The 25,301-nt window shown below is 41.8% G+C and overlaps 1 protein-coding gene across 1 annotated transcript; it reads left to right on the top strand.

Annotated features, from left to right (window-relative positions):
* Positions 1 to 1,916: 1,916 nt before the first annotated feature.
* On the top strand, positions 1,917 to 25,301 carry VPS36 (vacuolar protein sorting 36 homolog). The gene is made up of 14 exons (XM_066611469.1): positions 1,917 to 2,032; positions 5,825 to 5,893; positions 7,283 to 7,353; positions 8,978 to 9,092; positions 9,668 to 9,757; positions 11,138 to 11,224; positions 14,742 to 14,774; positions 14,932 to 15,009; positions 16,557 to 16,691; positions 18,242 to 18,307; positions 20,009 to 20,073; positions 22,726 to 22,810; positions 24,041 to 24,117; positions 24,206 to 25,301. Exons 1-14 carry the CDS (start codon positions 1,937 to 1,939, stop codon positions 24,297 to 24,299), a joined length of 1,161 nt encoding a protein of 386 aa, XP_066467566.1. The 5' UTR covers positions 1,917 to 1,936; the 3' UTR covers positions 24,300 to 25,301.

Raw genomic sequence — 25,301 nt, 5'->3', positions numbered from 1 at the left:
CTGGACACTCTGACAAACTAGAATGGAATACAGGAGTTCGAAAAGGTGCAGAAGTGAGCAACCAAAATGACTACTGGGCTGGGCCACCTCCCTTAGGAGGAAAGGCCTCAGTGTTTGGGGCTCTTCAGTCTAGAAAAAAGGTGCCTGAGGGGGGACATGACTGAGACATACAGAATTATGCACAGGAAGGATAGAGTGGATAGAGATGCTCTTTCCCCCCTCACACAACATTGAGTGTTGGGAGTTAAGATGGAAAAAAGAAAATATTTTTTTACCCAGCATGTCATTAATCTGTGGAAATCCTTGCCACAGGAAGTAGTGATGGCATCTTGCCTAGATGCGTTTAAGAGGGGATCGGACAAATTTCTGGAGAAAAAGTTCATCAAGGGTTACAAGTCATGGTAGGTACGTGCAAGCTCCTGGTTTTAGAAGTAGACTACCTCAGATTGCTAGATGCAGGGGAGAGCCCTAGACACAGGTTGTGCCTGTCTTGTATGCTCCCTGGGGCATTTGGTGGGCCACTGTGAGATACAGGAAGCTGGACTAGATGGGCCTTTGGCCTAATCCAGCAGGGCTGTTCCTATGTAGAGCCTGATCTCATGCATGTCTACTCCTGGGCAGGAGGTCCGGTCTGGAGGGTAGAGCAACAGAAGGTCACCAGTTGGAGGACACCAGCAGCTCCCTAAACGGCTGAGAATGGCGAGACCTTGAAGCAGCTGACAAGCCCAGCTGAGTGATTCCACCTGCTCTTGGTGTGAGCAAGAAGCATCTTGGCTGCCTCCATGTGACAGATGGAGCTGCTGTCAGCCTGCGTGGGAGAACTGGAGGCCAGAAGTGAAACCAAACCAGGAAGACCAAATCTGAAATGTTGATTCTTGAAAGAGAGAACCTCTATGATTGTAAAAATCCCCTTGAGGGATTTAGAAACGCCTGCCTGTGTAAACTGCCTTGAATAAAGTCAGAGGAGTAATCCGATGACCAGAAAGGTGGTATATAAATACCTAGTTATTATTATTATTACTCCCCTGGTGGCTGGGGATAAGAATAGGCCCTCAGTTTGGCTGTACTTGTCCTAAGAGGCGACTAAACAGCCACCGGGTAGATGGGACTCATCAGCCTGGGAAGGCAGCTCATCTGAGAGAAGGAAAACTCTGATCCCAAACCTCCACTGCCTCGTGGCTACATCCAGTTATGGAAAAGGCTTCAGGAGAGGCAGTTCATGGCTGAACACAGTCACGTTCTGGCAACTCCTGGAACCAACCATATTGGCATCTGCCTTTCCACTGGACCATTTCAGCGACGTGGAGAGGGGGGATTTGCTGCATGGGTAACAGCCTATCCTCCATACCTACTTTACCCAGGCTTCGCACACTGGAGAGGACACTCTGTTCCAGAACCACCATTCAGAGCATGACACCATAGTCTTCCGAGACTGAAGGATGCCAACAACATTATTACTCTGAAGTCCCATTAGAGTCAATGGGGCTTACTCCCAAGTAAGTGTGGATACGGATTGGGCCCTCAGGCAGGCTCCTGTCACTTACAGCCCAATCCTACCCATACTTTCCTGGGAGTAAGCCCCATTGACTCTAATGGGACTTACTTCTGAGTAGACATGCCCAGGATTGGGCTGTCAGCCTCTTCTAGGCATCTGCGAGGGCTGCCATCCTATAAGTCCCACTGAACTTGTAGGGCTTCCTAAGCTTCATAGCAAGCCAGAACGCTTCAGCCCCTCCCATCTGCAACAGGGGAGTTATAACAGTGCCTTCCTCGCAGGGCGGCTGTAAGGAGGCACTCTCGGCGTCTTCACGGCCGGCGATGACGGTGAGGCGCTTGTGGCTAAAATGGCGGGGCCTGACGTCATGCCTCCAAGGGGCGGGGCGGGGCGGGGGCTCGCCTGGCAGCTGCTGCCGGGACTGAGTGAGGAGCCGGCGCCATGGACCGCTTCGCCTGGACCAGCGGCCTCCTGGAGATCCACGAGAACCTGGTCACGCAGCAGCGCGGAGTGCAGCTCTACGACGGCGAGGAGAAGGTCAGGCTGAGGAGAGCCAGTGGGCGCGGGCGGCCTCCGTGCCGGCTCCTTGGTGCAGGCGGAGAGGCCAAGCGGGGCCTGCGGGCCAGCTGCGGGCAGTACTTTCCTTGCCCGCCGCAGGTGTGCCCACACCCCGGCCGAGCGTCGGCATGAGAGAGTCCGTGTCGCGGGCGCCCCCAGAGTACGCATTGGGGCAGGTGAAATCAGTCGTCTGAACGGATTTCACCCAACTTTGCCCCGCCCACAGTGTACACATTTGGTCCCTGTTGCGCATATGCAACGTTGGGCAGAAGTGGCTGCAGCCACAGATCCGTGCATGGCGCTGGAAGAAGACTGGGATGGTTGGAAGGCTGCGGTCCTGCACACGCGTGGAAGAAAGTCCCACTGAAGTCAGTGGGGCAGCTGTCTGAACAGGCTTGCACAGAGCAATTCTGAACACTGATCTTTCCTTCCGACAGGCTAGCTTTCTGTGTGCGGGGAACGCAGTGGCGTAGCTAGTGGCTGTGTAGCCCGGTGCCAAGCTCAGCATGATGCCCGGGAAGTGACGTCCCACCCAGGCTTTGAAACAAGTGAGAAAGATCTGCCTCCTCCCCCCAGCAGCTCACCACCCTCTTGCTCTGCCGCCTCCCCCCAGCCCATGACAGAGCTAAGGCATCTGCTGCTGGGGGTCAAAGAAGACTTTGTAGCCCTTCCTCCTCGACAAAATCAAATTTAATTAAGCAAATAAATAAAAAGTGTGCCCCTTATTGGTCAGAGACACTGTGTTGGGGCAAAGGGGGACAGTTATTCTGCCCCTGCTAAACAGAAGAGGAGCACCATTTGAAAAAGTGCCTCTTGGCCAGTTAGCAGGGGTAATAGCATAACTGTATTATGATGCATGGAATTGAGAGCTGACTCATACTAACACATCATTGGTTCTCTGCTGTGTCATAACAACATCTCATTGTTCCAAGAGCCAGTCAGTCTCATTGGTCAAAGAAAGTCACCTTTTGTTCCATAAGGCAGTTGAGTTTTCCTTTTCTGGTTATTTGGCAATAACTTTGATAGGATAGAGCAGTGATTCTCAGACTGGGTTGGGACCCCACTAGATGGGTTGCGAGCCGATTTCAGGTGGGTCCCCGTTCATTTCAGTATTTTATTTTTAATCTATTAGACTTGATGCTCCCATGGTCTGTGACTGCATTTGGAGAAATGTCACCGATCTGTACTTTGAACACTTAACTATATATGTTTTTAACAATGATAATCAATGGGACTTACTCCTGGGTAAGTTTGGGCAGGATTGCAGCCTGGGACTGTTAAAAATGTTCCTGCTTGAAGATGTCACTTCCAGTCATGACATCACTTCCAGTGGGTTCTGACAGACTCTCATTTGAAAAAGTAGGTCCTGGTGATAAAAGTTGGAGAACCTGTTGTATACCATTCAATGTGGAACTATTGCAGAATGCAACAAAACAAACAACATCAAAATATCTCTATACATTTGTGGCTGTTCTACTGTCTTTTTCTACAGCTTCACATGGTCTCGTACTAGAGGTATAATATAAAACATTTTTCCACAGTCATGTCCACATATTAAATTGGTAACAGTTATCGAAATTAAACTTCTGTCTGCAGTGTTAACACATTTTGTTTGAAGTTGTATGTGGAATTAAGACAACTTTGTGACAGATTGCACATACAGGTTGAACCTCATAATTTGCATGGGTTCCCTTTCTCCCATGTATGTGCAGGACTGCAGCCTTCCAGCCATCCCAGTTTTCTGTAAGCACCATGCACGGACCTTCACCAATGCAAAGTGATCACCTTTTTTTCATGTGCTCACGGGGAAGGGAAGGATCCGCTGGAGAGAGAGTTGATGGATTGTCAGCCAGCTGCCCTCTCTCTCTCTCTCTCATTAAGGAGGCTATTGTTAAAGGACTATTCAGCTTTTTAAACTGATTTTAAAGGGATGCATTTTTCCCCTTCTCCAGGGATCAGCACATTCCTTCTCATCTGCAGTGGCCATTCCTGTCGAGTCAAATCTGTGTATAAATAGGCTGGACCTGTAGAGAGGTATATTTCTAGGAACCCTGGACAAATACAATATATCCTGGGATTCCCATACCCAGCATCAGAGGTGAAGGCTGGGCCAGTCCATCCATGATGCTGACTGACAGCCCATTCCTATGCATGTCTACTCAGAAGTACTTCCCATTATAGTCAATTGGGCTTACTTTCAGAAAAGTGTGGATAGGTTTGTAGCCTGAGGCAAGGGCCCACTCACTGTTGTTGCTCCTGCCCCACCTTAGAGTGGAAGGGGAAGATTGGCATGAAACAGAAGAGAGGAGAATGGTGCGGTCTACCACTGAACTATAGCCCTTAAAGTCTATGAAGAAGAGGGAAAGGAGAAAATGGAGAGCATCGCCTAGAAACACAGAGAGAGTGCTGCAGGTTTAGAGTAGGATTTGGGCATGATTAGGAAAGTTAAGTAGAGACCAGTGGGACTTACTCTCATGAAGATATGGTTACTGTTGGGAGAGTAACACTCACCTTCAGGAAGGAAGCACTCTCCCCTCTTTCCACAGTGATAGTATTCCCCAGAGGAACCCCACTTCCAGGGATTCCAATCCTAGGTTATAATACTTCCCAAATAGTTCTAAGTGGTTGGGATACCAGCTGTTCTCATAATTAAAAAAAAAACACAACTTATTTTGTTTCAACAACAGAGGTGTATAAACTTACAAACTAAACTATAGGAAGGAACCTTGGCACAATGGATTAATAAGAGTTAAAAGACTATTCCCCAGACAGCCTTATCTACCCAACTTATTCTCATCCTCACCTCTACCATCACCTTTCCTACCTTCTCTCCTGAACCACATTCTAACTGCTCCTCTTGCCATTATAAGGAAAGTTGCAGCATTCTCCACTCTGTCATGAAGGGCTGTTGAGGGTGAAGGATGAGTGCTGTTAGTGTTTAAGGTTGATGAATCCTCAGTGAGGAGTCATGTTTTGCTGTCTCTTTGTAGCAGTTACTTGTTGAAGTGCAGTTATTGATTCTGGATATTTTTGTAGCATTTAGTTTTTTTCTTCTTTTTAGTATTAGATTGGGGGTGGTTGACTTCTGAATGCAAGTCTGGGTTTTGGTCCTTAAAATATGGTACTTGGAGAACATAAATGCAAGTGAATATAGATTTTCTACAGGGCTTACTGGAGCAGATGATGAATGGGATTCAAATAGTGTGGACATGTCACATGATAGTGACATTGCAATGACTTTTTGAGGAAAAAGTAGAGAAAGATGGAGGCAGAGTGGTATAGTGCTTACAATATCAGATTAGGGCCAGGGAGACCATGGCTCAAATCCCTACTTGGCCATGATGATCACTAAACAACCTTGGGTTAGTCTGCCAACCTAACCTATGTCATAGGGTTATTATGATGATGATACAGTGGAAGGAGGTACCAATATATGTTGCCCTGAAGATCTTGGAGAAAGGATGGGAAAATACGTGATAAATATTATGTTGAAAGTGACTATCATCTGATTCCTCCATACCTAGAACTTCCCATCTGTAGCCTTCCTTTTGGTTGCAGCAGAGGGAGAAATCAGATGAAATCACATGATTTTTTTTGTATGATTTCATATTCATAAGCCACCTTGAAGGTTTTTTAAAGTTGAAAGGTAACTTAAATAAATGCTATATTTAAAAAATTATTTATTGATGTATCTGAAATCTCATTTACAGGAATGTTGCAGTAGATATGTGAATTGAATATTTTAATTTCTATAACTTCTCCCCTCTCTAGCTGAAGTTTGATACTGGAGTATTGCTCCTGAGTACACACAGGTTGATCTGGAGAGATCAGAAAAACCATGTAAGTACCACTACTTCAGCACAGGCTTGCAGAATGGATCACACACCTTTTGTGACCTGTGGTAAAGTGTCTCCCCGCTCCAAGGGTCATGATGCCCACTGCTTAGCTCAACTTTGTAGCCTCTGTCTTAGGCACAGTATTTGGTAGAAGGCAGGGCTGGGGCTAGAACCAGTAATATTTGCTCTTTACCAGGGATGAGCTGTTTTTGATGGCTAAAGTCATGGACATCACTGACCTTGACTTGCAACTCAGGACCAGTGACTCAAAAAGAGTGGATTCGAAATAAGAGACTCCTCTCTCTTTAGGGTGGGTGGGTTCTTGCTTACCTACACGCCCCACCACTGCCTATCTGTGCATTTTTGCTGAAGGAATTGTGACTCAGAGTGACTCAGGCTCATGACTTGACATTTTTTCAAGTCATGTTGCAACGGCACACTTTGACTTGCGAGTCAAGTTGCCAGGTCAGTACCTTACGGCTCAAGCTTAGTGTCTTGGACACATCCCTGCTCCTTCTGTGTTGGCTTCTGCTTGTATGAATAGATGGCAGTTGGGGATGGTGAATGTTGAGTGAAATCCTACTAGAAAAACTTTCTCTGAGGCACCATTCCTATATGCTTGAACTAAGCTATACCATAATGACAATGAAACTGCGAATAACACATCTCCCAAACATTACCTTTAGAGAACTGTGTAAGGCAATTAATCACTTAAAGTTATTTTTCCAAGTCCATCCATTATGTCTGGTTTAGAAAGTTTGTGTTATGGAGGAGGAGGAGGAGCAGCAGCAGCATGCAGGAAGCCTTACTTAATATTCTTTCATTCCATGTTTCAACATTTATGAGAAATGAGCCCAATGTCTGGAAGAATTTAGTGTGTTTAGTCCACCACCTCTGCTAGGCTCGGACCGAGCCTTTCTGTTAGAAAAAGCAGAATGGTTTTTGCAATTTCTCCGTGAAACCAGAAGTGACTTTTTAATGCCTTATAAAGCATTTGGGGGCCTGGGAAAGCCATGGAGGCTCTCCATTCATGAGGCCCTCCAGAGGTGAGAGGAACAGAGCTCCCCTTAGCTCTGGGAGAAGAAGATGTTCACCCGTAGTTTCAGTTTCACTTAATTACAGGGGGTTCTGGAATGGAAGCCCCTGCAGATATGGGTCACACCTATATCTATATACCTGCAGAATTGCTAAGAAACAAACATGGCTTCCCCTACCACCACTTACCGGTGCTGCTTCTACATAAATGCCTACTGGTATGTGTATAAGTAGAGCAAGTACACAAAATACTTCATGACAGAATGTCTTTCAAAAACAACTGTTGACATTTTGTGATCTATTAAAATTCACCCTGTATTCAAAGGTGACTTCGTTTTGTCCTTTTTTTATAATGTAGGAATGTTGTATGGCTATTCCTCTCTCCCAAATCATTTTTGTTGAAGAACAAGCGGCTGGTATAGGAAAAAGGTAATATGCATGTAGCCTTATTTGTTATTTTGGTGACTTTTAACTTCCCTAGGTTATGTGGAATATCCAGTATTTTATAAGGCATCTAATCCACAATCCATATGCAATTCATTTTCTTTTTTTAGGGCCCAATGCTACCCAACTTGGCTCCATACTAACAGGGTGCACTGCATTCTGCAGTGGGGGGGAGGGCAGTCAGGGAGGCCTCCTCAAAGTAAGGGATTGCTTTTTCCTTTACCTTGGGGCTGCATCGGTGCTGGAAAGTTAAATAGGATTGGGCTCTTAGAAGGATGAGCAGGCAAGAGCATGGGAATCACCAGACAAATGTAGTATATTAAATTATCACAGTGATGCTGCTGTTTGTAATGTTGTTATTTTCTCCTCTAACTGGCCATTCAGCCCAAGGTTCTTGTTCTATTTTCCTTACAGCAATTTTCATGTAGGATTTTGTTCTCTGCTGGTTTGCCAATGCTTGAAAACCAACAAATGGCTGAGCTGATTTATAATCATCAAAGTTTAGGAGGTGGTTTAATGTTACACCAATTCCTGGGTGTATTTGGGGTGATGATTCAAAAAATGGCAGCTGTTTTGCCCTATCACGTCTGCACTGTGGCTTTTGCCCAACACCATGGCTTCCTCATGAGGAAGCTCCTTGAACCATTCACTAATGAGGCTATACTATATCTCCAAAACTAGATGCGATAGGGCAAAACGGATGCCATTTTTGGAATCAGCACCCCAAATTCATATCAAACCACCATAAAGTTTGGGAAAAACTTTTCTGACCCTCAATTTTGTAGGCCTGTCTTATGGGTTCCTATACATGAGCTTTCTGAGTGCTTCTGCTAGGGAAGCTTCTGATCAATTACAAATGACCTGTGCCATATATGTAGGACCAGTCAGTGTATTTAGGGCCACATTTAGATTTTTTCTTTTTAAGGTTCCATATAAAAGTGTAAGCCTTGAGGTCAATATTCAAACTAAGAAATATTTAATGTCAGATATGCTTCACAGGTGCATGATTTCTGAAAGTAACTTGAGATGTTATAGTATATCCTGCCATTTATGGTTTTGGTCTAGACCAGGGGTGTCCAAACTTTTTGGCAGGAGGGCCACATCATCTCTCTGACACTGTGTTGGGGGCTGAATTAATTTACATTTCAAATTTGAATAAATTTACATAAATTGATATATTGGAGATGGAACTTGTATGAATGAATGAAGGTCTTCAAGGCCTATAAAAGTCCTTGCACAAAGCAAGGCTGGCTTTTCCTTTGCTGCAACTGCTGCATAACAGATGTGAAACAGCAAGCAGTGGAGGGAACCCTCATCCCACAGCTCATGCAAGAGGTCAAACAGTCATCTTCACGCTGAGAGCAGATGTGTTGGACCAGCATGGGCTCCAGCAAGTCTCTGGAAGACCTGAGGCTCATTGGAGACGGGGCTCCCCGTGGGCCAGATTGTGAGTCCCTGAGGGCTGCAAGTGGCCCCTAGGATGGGGTTTGTGTACCCATGGTCTAAGTTATATAGAACTAGATAAAACTTGGAAACTGGCATATGTTTCTTTTAGAAACAGACTTTTTATAACTCAAGAGTACTTCTTCTCTTTTTCCCATATCTTCAGTGCCAAAATAGTAGTTCATCTTCATCCAGTACCTTCTAACAAGGAACCTGGTCCTTTCCAGAGCAGTAAATATTCTTATATCAAGCTTTCTTTCAAAGAACATGGTCAGATTGAGGTATGTATGTGTTATACACGGCACGCTTAATTGGGAGTAAGTCTTATTAGCCTCCATGGTTGCATCTGAAGGAGAGGTTGGATCCAACTGAAGTTTGCTTTTTGTGTTGTATATTGCATTAGATTGCATGCCTTTATTTTGATCTTGAATGGCCTTGAGTGCCTTGGCAGAAGGGAATTTATCACATGGGTATAAATGGCAAGTATTGCTGTGTATTTCTTCTAATACACACCCAGGGACTGCAGTGTTTTTGTGATTTTTAAGGATAAGTGGTGCACTAAAAATTTAAGTTCTTCTGCCACAGTATTGATGATGATGTATTATGATTTAAGGCCTTCTTTGAGAATGTTTGTTTTGAATGGGTTTAACTTATTTTAATTGCAAATCACTTTTTTTTTACAAAAGTGGTATTAAAAATCATAAATTCAAGAATATTGTATATGTGTAGCTCTACAGAAGCTTTGATTTATGAAGTAGTGTGTTCAAGACTTGGAAATTAATTTCAGTACTTCTTATCCCATTTTGCTTTAAAAATAATTAATTAATTAATTAACTGCAATTAATTTAAATTGCAGTTCTATAGGAGGCTTTCAGAGGAAATGACGCAGCGGAGATGGGAGAACATGCCTGCTTCTCAGACTATTCAGATTAACAGAGGTTCACAGGTATGCCTGCAACTTATGATTTTCAGACCTTTGCCTTTCTGTAGAGCAATCCTATTTGTGTGTACTTGGAAGTAAGTCCCATTGTATTCAGTGGGGGTTTAATATAGGTAAGTGTGGATGGCAGTCTAAGCAAGGGAAAACTTTGGACACACCAAACTTAAGCACATATGATACAGAAGTTTCACAGAAGAGCTATAATACAGGATGAACTGAAAGATTGCCAAGGAAAATTTCAGTGGCTGACTAAATACTTTTGTCAGTCTCCAAATGCACTAATTGTACAGGTTTTTTAGAAATTGCATAAATTGCCCTAATCCCTCTAATCTTTTAACATTTTCATTGGCCAAATGTGATTAACTATCAAAATTTTTGTGAATATGCATTTAAAATAATATGACTTTTGCATCATATGTTGTGTGTATGTGTTTTAATGAAAGTTGTGACTTAAATTTTACTTAGCCTCTGCCAGTTTACAGTACTATAAATACAGAAGCTCTCCCTTACATATAAATATTCATCTTACACTTTCTGCCCCAACTTTCTGGTTTGCACCTGATGCTGCTGAGTACCGCAGCTGCCCTAAGCATTCCTAGCAGCTCCATTGTGAAACTGACATTTGCAGCAAGTCTGCAGTCTGTCTGGAATTGTCCATAACATAGCCTCATTTTAACGGTTTTGTGTGTGTGTGTGTGTGTGTGTGTGTGTGAGTGAGGGAGAGAGAGAGAGAGAGAGAGAGTAGTCATAGGCTTTCGATTAGATTTCTTGAAACACCTGTATCTTAGTATAGAAAACATGTTGCTGTTTGGGTAACAGAGCAATGCTATCAGATGCATATGTGATTCCAATGTGGTCTATTTTAGTTAAGAGAAATGCATGTGCCTCTTTCTCTGAGAGGCACACTGATAGATATCTATCTCTCTGTCCTATTAGGATGTAGCTAACTATGTCCTGACCCCAGTGGGGTCACGAAGCCTCAGTTGTAGGGTTGTGGCAACTTACAGGATTGAAATAGGTTGAAGATCACTGAACTAGTGCACTACCAGGTAAAGGGGGAGGCATCTAGTGTACTCCTTCCGGACCAGGGGATTGTGCCAGTCCTGCTCAGGTTCTTAATAATTGTGCTAAAATAGCTTCACTTTGCCAGGGCTTTGTAGTAACTTTTTCTGCACTCTCTAATAAGAATATTTGGTTACAGTAAACAGTGCTGGGAGGCCAGACCAGGGGTGGTGGTGGGCAGATAGAGTCCTGGAAGGGGTCGAGATTGATGATGGGTCGGTCCTCAATCTCAGACTTTATAGGGTTGTGGCATGAAAAAGGTTGAAGACCACTGTTATAAGACATATGGTGAGAGAACTCTATCTGAAGTACATTTGTTTTCAGACAGGAAGAATAAGAGCTGCAGGAATTGTTGGAATTGAGAGAAAATTAGAAGAAAGAAGAAAAGAGATGGATAAAAACATTTCTGAGGTAAGTTTGAAGTAAGAATTTGTCTATTTACAATTTTCCATATTCTAGTGCAGGCATTGCTCTTCTGTATGTCTCAAACTCATTTCATATAATGGCATATTTTATGCCTGTGTCAGAAAAATTTTTTAAGTATCACATTTAAAACTTCCCATTTAAGGAAAATGCCTTCTCTCCAGAGGCACATCTATATATACACTGATATTTCTTGGAGCAGTGTTTCTCAAACTGTGGGTCATGAGACAATTTCAGGTGGGTCCCCATTCATTTCAATATTTTATTTTTAATATATTAGACTTGATACTACCATGATATGTGACTGCATTTGGGGAAATGTTATAGACCTTTACTTTTAACAAAATACTATGTATATTCTTTTAACAATGATAGTAAAGGAAACTTACTCCTGGGTACGTGTGGGTCGGATTGCAGCCTAGGATAGTTAAAAATTTTCCTGATTGATGTTGTCACTTCCGGCCATGACATCACTTCCGGTGGGTCCCAACAGATTCTCATTCTGTCCCGGTGGGTCCCGGTGCTAAATGTGTGAGAACCACTGTCTTGGAGGGTTACTCTGTCAACAGGTGCCCACTCTCAGTGACCAGACTGCTGTTTAAAACTTGCCTGAATTTAAAAATCCAGTTAGAAGGTTTGATGCAAGAGTTGCCTCACAAGGAATTGCTTCCAGTGATTGGGTTCAGATGTAATCTGAAGCTGTGGGTTGAGCTTTCAGACATACAGCAGGCAGAGTACAGGTCCAACCTTATTATACACAAATTTTTTTTATACTCAGATTTGACTCAACACGAATGGCCAATGCAAATGAGAAGGAATGTGCTGATCCCTGCGGAAGGGGAAAAATGCATCTCTTTAAAATCACAGTTTAAAAAAACTGCTTTTCTTACTGTTCTAGAGAGATAGTCATGCAAGTGATCATTCCATTCTTCAGCTGAGCCAGGCAAAGGCACGGGGTCCTTTGCATTTCTAATTGCTGACTGACTCTCTACAACAGTAAGAAAAGCTGTTTTTAAACCACAATTTAAAGGGACACACTTTTAAAATTTTTTTAAAATTGCTTTTATTTAACACATTTTATAGGATCAGCAGGGAGTCCCATAATCCTTGTGAAAGTCAAGACACAACCTTATTAGGAGCAATGGAAGGGCAAGAAACCTGGAAGTGGGTCTTTAAATCTATTTTTTCACTGTTTCTTTAATCCACTGATTTTTTTTCTATTCACTAGGGGTTCTGGAATGGAACCCTAGCAGATGAGACACAACCTGTATGTTTAGAGCTGCTTCTTTGATTTCATTGCTCATCTGCTTAGGATTCAGCATTCAGAAGTTGCCCTCATGGTGGGGCACAGCAATGGCCTAACTGTGGTTTATAATGCTATGTGCATTCAAGCACAACAGGAAGTCACAGTTAGCATAAATTATGGTTTGCATATCTGATTCAAACTGTGGTTTTGGATCTTGGTCTAACAGCCCTAAACAAACTAATGTTTTTTAGGACAGGCTTAGGTTTTCAAACAATGACAGCTAAAGAAGTCATAGTTTCAGCCAGCGCATGCATGCTATTTCTTCCTTGAATTTCTTGTTTAATAGGAGTTACAGAGGACCCATGGTATCTGCAGGACATCCACAGATTTAACTTGCTGCTGATAGTGGGGGGCCAAATTTACAGGGCTTTTTTAAAGAGCACACCAAAATTGGGTTTCCTACCTTTGTGAAGCCAAACAATGCCATTTTCCAGCCCCTACAGCTATTTTTAGACGAAAGACCCATCTCAGGGTTGTGTCAAGGTTCCTTGCTCCTCCCTGGTTCACACTAGAATGCATGTGGGACAAGGCTGGGAGGAGCAAGGAATCTTTGCGCCCTCGGAACCCATGGATTTTAGTATCTGTGGTGGGTTCCCACAAGTACTGAGGTCCCATCTGTATATCAGAACTCCAAACTGCTAAACTTGTTTAGAAAAAATGTTTTTGAGATACTGATACTGGAAACTGTTGATAGGGTAGCTCTAACTTTGGCTGCTATCTGGTGTTTCACAATTTTATCTTGCTATTAAGCAGAACACACTTTTTTTTTTCTTTAGTTAATTCTATTATGGAAGCATACTGTTTTTGCAGCACCATATAATTTGTGGCTGTAAAAATACAATAGCTTGAGGAGGAGGAGGCTGTATCAAATGCAGTAGTCAGCGCAGTATCAAATGCGAACATCACCTATAGCTTCCTGAGATGTCACTGCCTATGAGTGATGGAAGCCTTTTATTGTGTTAATTATTCCACTTTTCAGCAGAGTAATTCACAAAGCGGTTTACATAGAAAGAAACACAGAGAGAAGCAGCAACAGCTACTGGAAAAGATGCCACATTGGGGTGAAAGGGGAAAGAAATGGTGTCTCTTTGCCCAGCCAGCAGGGATTTCCACAGATATTTTGTAAAGTGGCATATATGTGCAGTTACCCCCTTCATTGCAGGGATGACGAATACTCAGTGCTTTCACTAAACGGGACTGGTTCAGAGGTTTTGCAAAGGGAGAAAAATGCTGTCTTTTTCAATTATCTGGCAACAAAATCCCAAAAGTATTCCATTAGTACTAGAAAAACAAGGAGCCATGTAAGACCATATGAATATGATCTAGATCAGGGATGCAGAACTCTCAGAGTGTACTGACATCCTGTTGTTGTTGGCATCCTTCAGTCTCGGAAGACTATGGTATTGCGCTCTGAATGGTGGTTCTGGAACAGTGTCCTCTCCAGTGCGCAAAGCCTGGGTAAAGTAGATATGGAGGATAGACTGTTTCCCATGCAGCAAATCCCCCCTCTCCACGTCGCTGAAATGGTCCAATGGAAAGGCAAAGGCCAATACGGTTGGTTCCAGCGGTGTCGCAGGAGTTGCCAGAACGTGACTGTGTTCAGCCATGAAATGCCTCAGGGACTCCGGCTCCGGATTTTGCCTCTAGGTTGACTCCTGAAGCCTTTTCCATAACTGGATGTAGCCTCAAGGCAGTGGAGGTTTGGGATCAGAGTTTTCCTTCTCTCAGATGAGCTGCCTTCCCAGGCTAACGAGTCCCTGTTACGGGGTTTTTTTTTCTAGTAGAGGTTATTAGGGGATGAGAGGAGGAGCTGTGCAGTTTTGTGGCAGCCATATATCTCTTGTAACATGCAGTTCTACCCGAAATCTCTCACACTTTGTTGAGGGATTAAAAGAAATGAAATTGTGCACGTTGGAAAGAGGAAAGCATTGTGAAATTCTGCTTGTTAAAAATCAGTTTATTTCAAAACTGGTGGCCTGAGTTCCAAAATGGGCTTCCTGCACCTGCTGCTTGTTGCTGATAAAAACAGATTCCATTCACCCTTTGTTTATCTGAGGAAATTCCTGTTAGGTGTGTGCATGTTCTCCTTTGTATTCACAGCTAATCAATCAGAGGAAGAATTCTACACAACATGCTCTTTTCAATATGTTTCTGTTTTGGGGACAAATTTAATTACCTGCTGTGTTCTTGTTATTTCAGGCTTTTGAAGATCTTAGCAAACTAATGGAGAAGGTAAAATATCTCTTTTACCCTGTTCTGAATTTAAACTTGCTTGCCCTCAAAGCACCCCCCCCCATTTGCTGTGTCTGGTTCACTATCTTCCGCACAGATTCTGAAATATACTGTGTTACGTCTTTACACATAACTCTGTGTGTTGTGTCTTTAATAGGCCAAGGAAATGGTGGAATTGTCCAAATCGATAGCTAATAAAATCAGAGAAAAGCAAGGTGACATCACTGAAGATGAGGTCAGTATTGTTATTGGCTTTAACTATAATATAACTTTAAACTTTTTTCCTGCCTTTTATCATTCTTGGCTGTTAGTGAGATTTTTAGGTTATTCTCTGGATTTTAAAAAAACTTTCATGCATTTTAAAATTGTATTTGGAAGCTGCTTTGGGCGTCAGGAAGGGAGATAAAGCAGCATATAAATATGATAATATCCAGAATTCTGCTAAACTTTGAACTAACTAATGCCATAACAAGTGGTCACCTATAGTTTTCAGCACTTTGCCATTCACACCACCAATGCTGTAGAAGGCTTAGTGGCTTCCTCATAAATACATCTCTTCCTGATAGGCAGTCCCTGCTCTAGATCAGTCATTCTCAACCTTTCTTTCCCCCCACGTCCACTTAGGAGCTCTTCACAGGTTCCAGGGCCCCATGTCAAACAAGCCTCATAAACTCTCAGGGATCCCATTTTGCAGTTTTTAGTCTATTCCTCCCTCCCCTTCAAATGTACCAGGGCTCCCCAGGAAGCCATATGGCTCCTGTTGAGAATGGATGCCCATTAGGGAACCCGCTACATCCTCTTTCCTAGCCGGAGAATCCTGGCAGCTTCCCCTCCCTTTACATGCTGAGTCCTGGTAATTCTCTTCACCGAAAATTTCCGCACCCTTCCTCACCACGCTTCAGCTTTCTGCTGGGCTAATGATGTGGCATGTGTACATTTCCTTGTTCATTTTCTTTGAGGGAAAGATTTAGGAATGAATCTCCTAAATCAGATTAGGAGAGTCTGATGTAGGGGGAGGGAGAGTGTAGCATGTAACTCAACTTTTTTTTTCCTTTTGGCAAATCTATGGAATCCCCTTTATTTTGACATCTTATATGCTGCCTCCTCTGCCAATAAATAGAATACCATTTTGTTTGTCAGCATTATGGGAGCAGAAATAAAATCAGGACCTAGGTTTGAATTTGCCCTTTGTGTAGCACATGAAGGGCCTGATCCCATCCCCCACCAGCCCATAGCATGCAACACTGCTGACATGCTATGCTGTGCATACTGTGATGTGCTGCATGCCATGGGTCGGAGGCAATCAGACAGCCCAGGGGGAGCTAAGTAAAAATCTTACAGCCCAATCCTATCCAACTTTCCAGCACTGGTACAATCGCAATGCAGCACCAGGGTAAGGAAACAAATATTCCCACACCTTAAGGAGAACTCTGTGACTGCGTTCCCAACACAGGAAGCAGTGCATACCCCATAGGCACAGCAGCACCGGCACTGGAAAATTGGATAGGATTGGGCCCTTAGTTACTCACCTCCTGATAGACCACCTGGTCTCCAGTGGGTCTCCTCCTCAAACAGACTTGGGGGCAGCTTACAGTGCGGAAAGGTGGGTGGGATCTTAATGTGCATGGCTGCAACTGAGATCCACTACCGGGTCCTGGGTAAAACTGGACTGTAAGCCTTTCTAGTAAACATTATGGTCTATTTCAAATGCATTGACTATTGTTTAGTTGCTAAAAATCTGATATCTTGCTGATACATATGTATGTGTATTTTTTTAAACAGACTATCAGGTTTAAATCCTATCTGTTGAGCATGGGTATAGCTAATCCAGTTACCAGAGAAACCCATGGATCAGGGACGCATTACCATATGCAGCTGGCAAAGCAGCTAGCTGGAATTTTACAGGCACCTCTAGAGGTAAATGAAGCACCCAAGAACATCTGGTTGTTTTTTTTTTTGGTTAAAATGTTTGTTTATTTATTACAGATACAGGGTAGGGAAATGGACAAGATTTAGGGATGGGTCTACACAGGTTACACATCATGATATTGGCCTTGAATTACAACATGTTTTCTTAAAAAAATGACAACTACTAGAAATAAAGAAATTTTTGATGCAAATATTACCACATTTATCATTATAATATTTACTGATTTATCTAGACAGTCAATATTACTTATCTAAAATTATCTATCCAGTCATAAAAAGGCTTCCAATATTTTCCTATTCTACCTATATATCTTTCTCTCATTTTTTCTGTTAATACATCCATTTCTGCTATTTCATAAATCTTATTTATTAATCTTTCTCTAATTTGAATGTCTATATATTTCCACATTTGCACATATAATATTCTTGCCAATGTACTAATATGTACAATAAGGTGTTTCTTGTGTTGGTCTTTAATTTCTGATGTCACATTTAGGAGGAATATTTCCTGTTTGAATGGTATTACACAGGTCAATATCTCTTGTAACATTTTATGTATCATTTTCCAATATTTCTTTGCTTTTTCGCATGTCCACCACATATGGTAAAAAGTCCCCTCAATCTCTTTATATAGAACATGTGGGTTTTAAAAGTATTAAATGCTTTAATTTTAAAAGTCTTTATTTAGTTCACTTGGTAGATTAAGCAGCTATAGTACTGCAGTTTGCACATGATTAATTTGTGAGATTTTAGGTCATTCGTTGACTACAAAGGTGTACAAATCCCCCCTCTCCCATGTGCACATACACATTTACTGAATAGATATGTAAAGATGGTGGTTCTTCCAGTTTTTATTAAAAACTAGCAGCATTTGAATGAAACTGATGTGGCTTTTTTTCTAGCAGTAAGAACATTAGGCAATTAACTACTCAATTTACATCACTTACACAGCCCAGCTACAATCTATGTACGTATGGAAACAAATACATGGGCGCTATGTGTGTGTGATCCATAAGCTTTAAAAGCTGAAAGTCCACTGATCTTTGAGAGGAAGTGGAGGTGGGTTCACTCCTCCTTCCCTGACAAAACAACTGATCAGCAGGAGTATGCAAGAGAGAGAAGGATAAGTATGTGCATGGCCAAAGCTTTCTTAAGTTCTTCATCACTAAACCATGTTTATGGGTGGACTAAGCTACTGAATCATTATTTGGGGGTGTGGTTTTGAAGAGCAATGTCAAACAACTGATAAAACATGATAATTTTTAAAGTGAGATATTTATATAGCTGCTTTGTATATTTTGGAAGGCAGAATTGTTAATCCAAACACATGACAATCCCTGTGCCAAAGTGTTTCATATGCTGGTTTGCTGCTGTTCACAGTTCCAACCAGTCCTTTCTTCAATTCCATGTTTTATTTTCAAGTAAGTTTTCTGCCTGGGAATGCTGATATTGTCACATAGCCAGTCAGGTTTGCTTGCTGATACCATGCCATATGTTCTAAACTGATTCTGTTTTACATACTCTCTTTATATCAACAGGAACGGGGAGGAATAATGTCACTAACAGAGGTATATTGTTTGGTGAATCGTGCACGAGGCTTGGAGGTTAGAAGTGATTATCTTGCTATACCCTGTGAAATCTAAAATTGATGATAAGTAACCAAAACATCCATTAATGTTCTTCCTATGGAAAAAAACAACAAATCAGTTCCTTTTGGTATCTTTACACTCCTCTAATCAAAGAACATTGTTGATATTATCTTAATTGTTTGTATTTCTGTGCTGTGTTACTTTGACTTCCCTGGTGGAACAAAAATGGGATAAATATTTTTAAAATAATTTTATAAAGGTAGTGCAATCCAGATTATTCTTTTGGAGTAAAATTCATCTGTAATGTACTATGGATCGATAAGACTGGGGAATTAGAAAATGGTTCCTGGAGACATGAGGATTTCACAAATTTGAATTCAGCTAAACTGTTTTTTTATCAAATGAAGATTGATAAGCGTCTGTAGCTGAAAAAGTTCTATCTGCCTAAAATGAAGGATAGAGCTCCATTCTGCGTGCTTGGAGGATGTCTATATGTACTAAAAATATATTGAGTGAGTGCAAAAAACAAATCAGAGAAAGGAGATACAGCCGTTCTCTAATCACAGCTGATGCCTCATGAGAGAAATTTAAAATTACTGTCAGTCACACTGCAACAAATACGCTAGTAAGTGCCAAAAAGAATACATTCTGAATTGTACAGATGTTTGTATTGCATTGCCTGGATCTTGTTGCAGAACAACCAGATGCTCTAGGGAGACCACTTGATTCCAGAAATTGTGCATTTGGAATTGAGTATTACAAGACAAGCACATACTGCAACTTTTTCGACTGAAATAAATAACTAAAATAAGACATGACATTGTCTGTAGTTTATGCAGGAAGACTCTTATTTTCATAGCAAAGTAATCATGTATGTGTCTTTGAAACCAGATAACTTCAACAGAACATTGGGTCAGTAGTATTTGATGTGTTCTAGAGTACCAATGGAACATCTCAAAGCTAACAACTTAAATGATTTAGGGCTTATATGTTCATTGCTATGTGGCTGCTCTGCCCTCTCAGTAATACATAGCTGTGATTTAACAGAGGACTGATTCTTTTAAGAGCTTTTGTGTTTAGATAGGAATGCCCAACTATAAAATACGTAAGCAGCGCATTTGAGTTGTGCATGTTTGCACTGGTTTTCCTGGGAGGAGGGCATAGCGTCATGCCTGTGATGCTGGGGGGCATAGTGTCACACCTGCCCTACCGCCCACATACACACACACACCCCACTTTGCTGCCCACCCCCCCTCTAGAACCCTTCTGAAGTCCAGGGAGGCCTCACATGGTGTCTTCTGGCTCTCTGAAAGCCTTTTGGGGGGGCCATTAAACATTACTTCTGGTTTTCTAACAAAAACTGGAAGTAATGCTTAAGGCCCTCCAGAGGCCTCAGAAAGTTTTCAGAGGGCTGGAGGACAAAGCTGTGGACCAACTGGTAAGTAGGGGAACAGCGGTCTCCTGGAGGGGAGGTGGAATTCTGTGGTTCTGGCCCCGGGTGGCACATGGTCCAGGATCACAAGTGCCTGTTTGTGCTGTCTGTGAACTTCTCTAAGGTGTTTATGAAGGAGGAATGGTGATAGTAATGCACACAGACACGGTTAATATTTGTCTTCCTGCATGTAGTTTCTCTGCTTGCATATTTGCATAGCCCTGAGAACATATTGTTCTTCTATTATGTGATTCAATTTATTGTGGTGTTCTTGTTTTAATTAGTTACTCTCACCTGAAGATCTGGTAAATGCTTGTAAGATGTTGGAAGCACTGAAGTTACCTCTAAGGTGAGGAGATTTGTTAAGATCTTGGGATTGTATTGACAGAAGAAAACTAGTAATATGCCTACTCTAAGCAATGAGGGTATTTGAGAGACCTTGTATATAATCTGGCTTGTTATCTCTGGTTATCGGAGAGGTCCCTTTTACAGGTGCCACTGCCCATGGAGGTGGGAGGGGCAGCAGGAAGGACTAGGGCCTTCTCTGTAGTGGCACCAACTCTGGAATTTCCTCCCTCTCAGTTTACAAACTGCTCCTTCCTTAGAGGCTTTCCAGTTGGGCCTAAAAACATGTCTTTTTACCTTAGCCTTCTGAGTTTTTTAATATGAATATTAAGGGTTTTTATGCCTATTAGTTTTATCGTTTCGTATTTTTAATTGTCTTCTGCTGGTTTTGTCTGGCTTTTTTTTTTTATCACTCCTGGCTTTTAATGAGATTTTTTGGTTCCTTACTGCATTTTAGGAGTTTTTAATGTTTATATTTTTTGTTGTAACTGGAAGCCACTTTGAAAGCCCATTAGGGAGATAAAGTGGGGTATAAATTTGTAAGTAAATAAATAAGCCTATACACTATAATTTAACACATACAGTAACATTCATAGATTAGAAACAGGGAGCAAATAAACAGAACTTGGATATTCTGACTTATCTTACCTCTGCTTTGCTACATGCCTTTCCATATGGTACCAAGTTTAACTGCTGACTGGCAAGGTTAGCCACTTTTAAAAGATGTTTAAACAAATACGTGAACTTGTACAGCAAAGTCCATTCTATTATTGTGACCAATAAAGAACCCAGCTCTGGGAGGTCTGTAAAGGCAGCCAAAGAGTACCTAATGAGGAAGTTCTTCAGTAGCTCCTCAATCACAGGTGCAAAACCTTTCTTCATAAGGTGTTTTACACAAAAGAGAAAGATTAGGAGCTAAGAAGTGGCAAGGCACATGTGTGTAGTTGTTAGCAGGTGTTCAAACTGTACATTGCATTGAATGTGTAGTTTGGCCCTGAGTGTGTTTAAATAGCAGTGATGGGGGAGGTTGATCAGAAGCACAGTGAGAGGCTACTTAACCCTTTCCCACTACACTACAGTCGACCGAAATCGTACCCCAGTACTGCTATTGGTCTGGGAAGGGAAGCTTCCATTGGCACCAATAGAAACTTTCCTTCCAGCACCAATGGCAGCTTTGGGGGCACAATTTCCATTGGAACTGCTGTGCAGCATGGAAGGATTAAACTCTAGACCCCTGGCTGAAGAGTAGGAACCTGAGGAAATAGTGAGTTGATCCTAAGTAGTGTGAGCACAGTTACAACTTCACTTATGGAAAGGTGTCTGTACCATGTTTTTGGAGGTTTTTCCCACTCCCACTGCACCTCCCTGTCATTCCCCAGGGCACCTGTCATGCAAAAGGATCTGAAACCCCTTTTTCTCACTTGGTATCATTACCATGGCCACTTTCTATAACACTGGATTTCTCAGGTTAGCACTTGGTCCCCATCAATCAACACTGACAGAGTGGAATTCCTTAAATTTTTATTATAAAATTTAGATGAGTGAGGCAAGTATTAACATTCTCTACAAGAGGTTTGCTCCTCAGTGGGACTTTCCAGATGGTCTTCAGGGAATGCTTCTCATAGCTGAGCCCTTCCCAACCATCTGCTCAGCAGCCTTTCTTCAGAACCACTGTCTCTCTTCCATGTTCTTTTTCCGCTTCTTTTAACTGCTCTTTTCAAACATTCCAACTGCCTCTTTTAACTGCTTTTTCTCAACTGTCATTCCACCACACAAGTTCTCCTTTCCTATAATGTCATTCTTTTCTTGCTTCCTGGGTGTGTGACATTAATGCTGTTCCCCACTGTCCCCTGGCGCCATTGTGGACAATGCAAAACGAGCCCAATTTCTCCACCCCAAAAATCATTCTCTCAACAGCACCTAACCACCAGGAGTGACTTTTCTAGGGCTTTGGAGAGTTGCCCTAAAGAGGAAGTAGAGAGGATTGCTTGCACAAGTGCCACCTTGCTTGCACTACAGTCAGGTTGCATCATACAAGCATTTTACTTGCATGAATTTGTATACAAACTCAGCAAAAAGTGAGCAAGAGAAAACAGTTCAAATAGTGCAGGCAGTTTCACCTGCCATTGTACTCACTGAGTGTGCTCACTGAGCCTCAGGAGTGTGAGATGAGACTCACATAGTATGATTTTAGCTTTTAAAGCTACAGTCTGCATTTTTTGGATTTAAGGATAATTGTGGCTAGACAATTTTTGCCTTATAAAATGGCTTCTGAACCTAACCCTTGGATAAGATGTGACCTGACTGTACTTTGGGTACATTTTAAAATATCCTGGAGACGTGAAGCAAGGAAGAGCCAAGGAGACTGGGACTCTGTCTTCTTGGCAGAGAGGAAGTAGGCATACAAGGGAAGGCTGTGAGCCAGGGAGCAGAGTAGCATAGGTTGCCTAGATTCAGTCTGTAGACCCTGATAGGGGGAAACTTACCTGTTTTCTGCTTCCTCTGCAACATGGCCACATGGCAACCCCGGAGGACAATAAAAGTTAAAAAGGCAGTAGGGATGGGGGGAGGCTGAATGTTCCACATGATTTGAGCTGTTGTTTTACTTGCAGGCTTCTTCCTGAATTCAAATTTTTCCATTCCTTGCTGAGTTTAGGTTGCGTATATTTGACAGTGGTGTTATGGTGATTGAGCTCCAGTCTCACAATGAAGAGGAAATGGTGGCTTCTGCTTTAGAGATGGTATGTAATGTTTTATTTTCTTTAGCAGTCTGTCTGTCTGTCAAGGAAACTTAAGTTATTTTCATGATTAGACTTCAAAAAGAGATTGTTTCCTGTTCAGAGCAGGTTCCTGATCCACTTCTGCTAATCATGCTCACTCTAAGCTTAACCCTGTTTACTTGCTTTGGTCTCAGCATACTGAGTCGCAATCAAAAGAAATTTCCTGATTTTAATTGCCTACCTTATCAAAACAAGTTTGTGGCACTAGAAAGGTGCTTTCTGCAGTACCTTCACCCCCTTGCTCTCCCTTAGGCAGATACTTTTAGAAAATATTGTGGGTGAAAGCTTTCTGAAATAAAAATTCCCAAATCTTTTAATGGTTACACTGAAGCATTTGCCAAGTAGTTGCTTAAATTATTCCTCTAAGCCACTCATCAATAAAAACAAAAGAAAACCCAGGTATGTGTGTTCAATAGCTTGTTTCTTAAATCCTCTTAAAATATTTGCCAAGCAGGAAAGGCCTGGTATTTGACCCATTGGTTAGGGATGTGGGCCTCACTTCAGAGGGCTTCCTGTTACTAGGCTGAGAATGAGGAAACTAGATGGAAGTGTTTAGGGGGAGGGAGAGTGACAGCTGCTTCATATACTGCATAGATGGATTTTTCTCCTTGCCACAACTGGGAAAATAGGTTAGGCTGAGAGATAGTGGCTTGCTCAATGCCACCAGGTAATTACCATGGTTTAGCTGTGTTCTAGGTCCAGATATTTCTAATTCAGGTCCAGTACTCCATCGTCTCTACTTGGAGACATCTACTTGGTCATGGGTACATGACCTGTATTCTGCAGGTATGCAGAGTGTTCTTCATAACACAGGAGCCAGACCTGGGTTGTTTACCAATCTTCTCATACCTCTGCAGCCATCTGCATCCCATACAGTTCTGTTCCAGAAGGTCTCAAAATCCTCAGGACTACCATTCTGAATAGGGTGGGGGTAGTTCATGTGTAAACTTCCATTCACTCTCCAGGATATGCAACCCATTGGCTTTATAACAATGTACAGACTATTCAGGAGGCTAAGGTGTTAGATACAATTTAAATGCTACCTATGAATGGTCGATATTCAGAATGAGCTGGTAAAACTCTCAGAATTTATAGTAATAGAAGAAAATGCCCAGAACATTATTAAAATGTTGTACAGGCTATTTGCTGAATATGCTGCCTTTTTGTTCTTGTTATCTTTAAATCTTCTAGGTCTCTGAGAAGGGTTCTCTTACAGCAGAAGAGTTTGCCAAGCTTGTGGGCATGTCTGTGCTTTTAGCCAAAGAAAGGTAATTAAAAAGTTAGTCTCATTTTCTACTGCTCAAATATTTATTAAGATAATACAAGTTTTGGGTCTCTCTTTTTTTTTTCTTCCAGATTGTTTCTAGCTGAAAAGATGGGCCAACTTTGCAGAGATGATTCTGTGGAAGGCTTGCGATTCTACCCAAATTTGTTTATTACACAAAGTTAATGCTGTATTTTATTTTTTCTCATTCCAGTAAACTTACCATGTACATTCTGGACAAAAGAACTTGAAATGATCTAGATTTTGCCTAGCTGCTATAATAGTTTACCTCAGCAGTGATGATGATGCATGGACATTTCAAATGGTGTATGGTACTCTCTGTGGAAAGAGGGGATGGACCATAAAACCTAGTAGAAATGATGACATCAAAATCATGTTAGGGTCTTGTGGGCAAACTGATCTAGAGGATTTAGCCAATGTGCTACTTAAGGCTTTAAAAAAAAATAACTTACAGAGGAAGGAAATGATGTGATTCAGGAAAGGAGGGGATGTTATCATGAGGGCAGGCAGAGCACAATATACTCTATTTGTGTGCTTTTTCCCCCCCCCTCCCCTATTCTTTTTTTACCATGCATTTTGAATCTGTAGCTCCAAGTCAGTGATATATCAGTAGAATCAGAGCCAGCTCACTGGTGTCAACAGAACTCAAAATAATATGGAACATACTTGCTCTTTCCAATAACTACTGAATAATTTCCTCAGGAAGTTACTACATTTTAGGAGCAAAACTTCACTTTGTACATCTGCCTATAACCCATCTCCATAGGAAGGACTGGTCTGTGTTATGAAAAAGTGAAGATTTTGTATTGACTTGTGAGGAATGTTGAGACAAGAAGTATTGTGAATCCAGATTTCCTTCCTTCCATTCTTTGATTTTCAGCTCCATAATGTTGCTATTTTTGTCTGCTGTTTTGCATAGTTTTGAAGGCAGGCGTTCTGCCATCTGCCCTTTAAAAAAAAACAAAGAAAGTATAGTGAACTAGTTTGCATCTTTTTATTGAAATAGTCATTCATTCACCAGAACAGCCATCCTGTATTTGAATGGAAAGAATGCTTTTGGAGGTTTTGGGGGATGGAAGCTATCATCATATTTTCTATATTTAAACTTGAGGTGAAAACTTCTATTTAATAAATGGAACTATTTAATAAAGATAATTTCACACGTGA

This window comes from Tiliqua scincoides, chromosome 1 (assembly GCF_035046505.1).
Source record: "Tiliqua scincoides isolate rTilSci1 chromosome 1, rTilSci1.hap2, whole genome shotgun sequence".
In the NCBI taxonomy this organism is placed as follows: domain Eukaryota; kingdom Metazoa; phylum Chordata; class Lepidosauria; order Squamata; family Scincidae; genus Tiliqua; species Tiliqua scincoides.
Note: the sequence above shows the minus strand (reverse complement) of the source record. Positions and strands in the feature narration are given on the sequence as shown.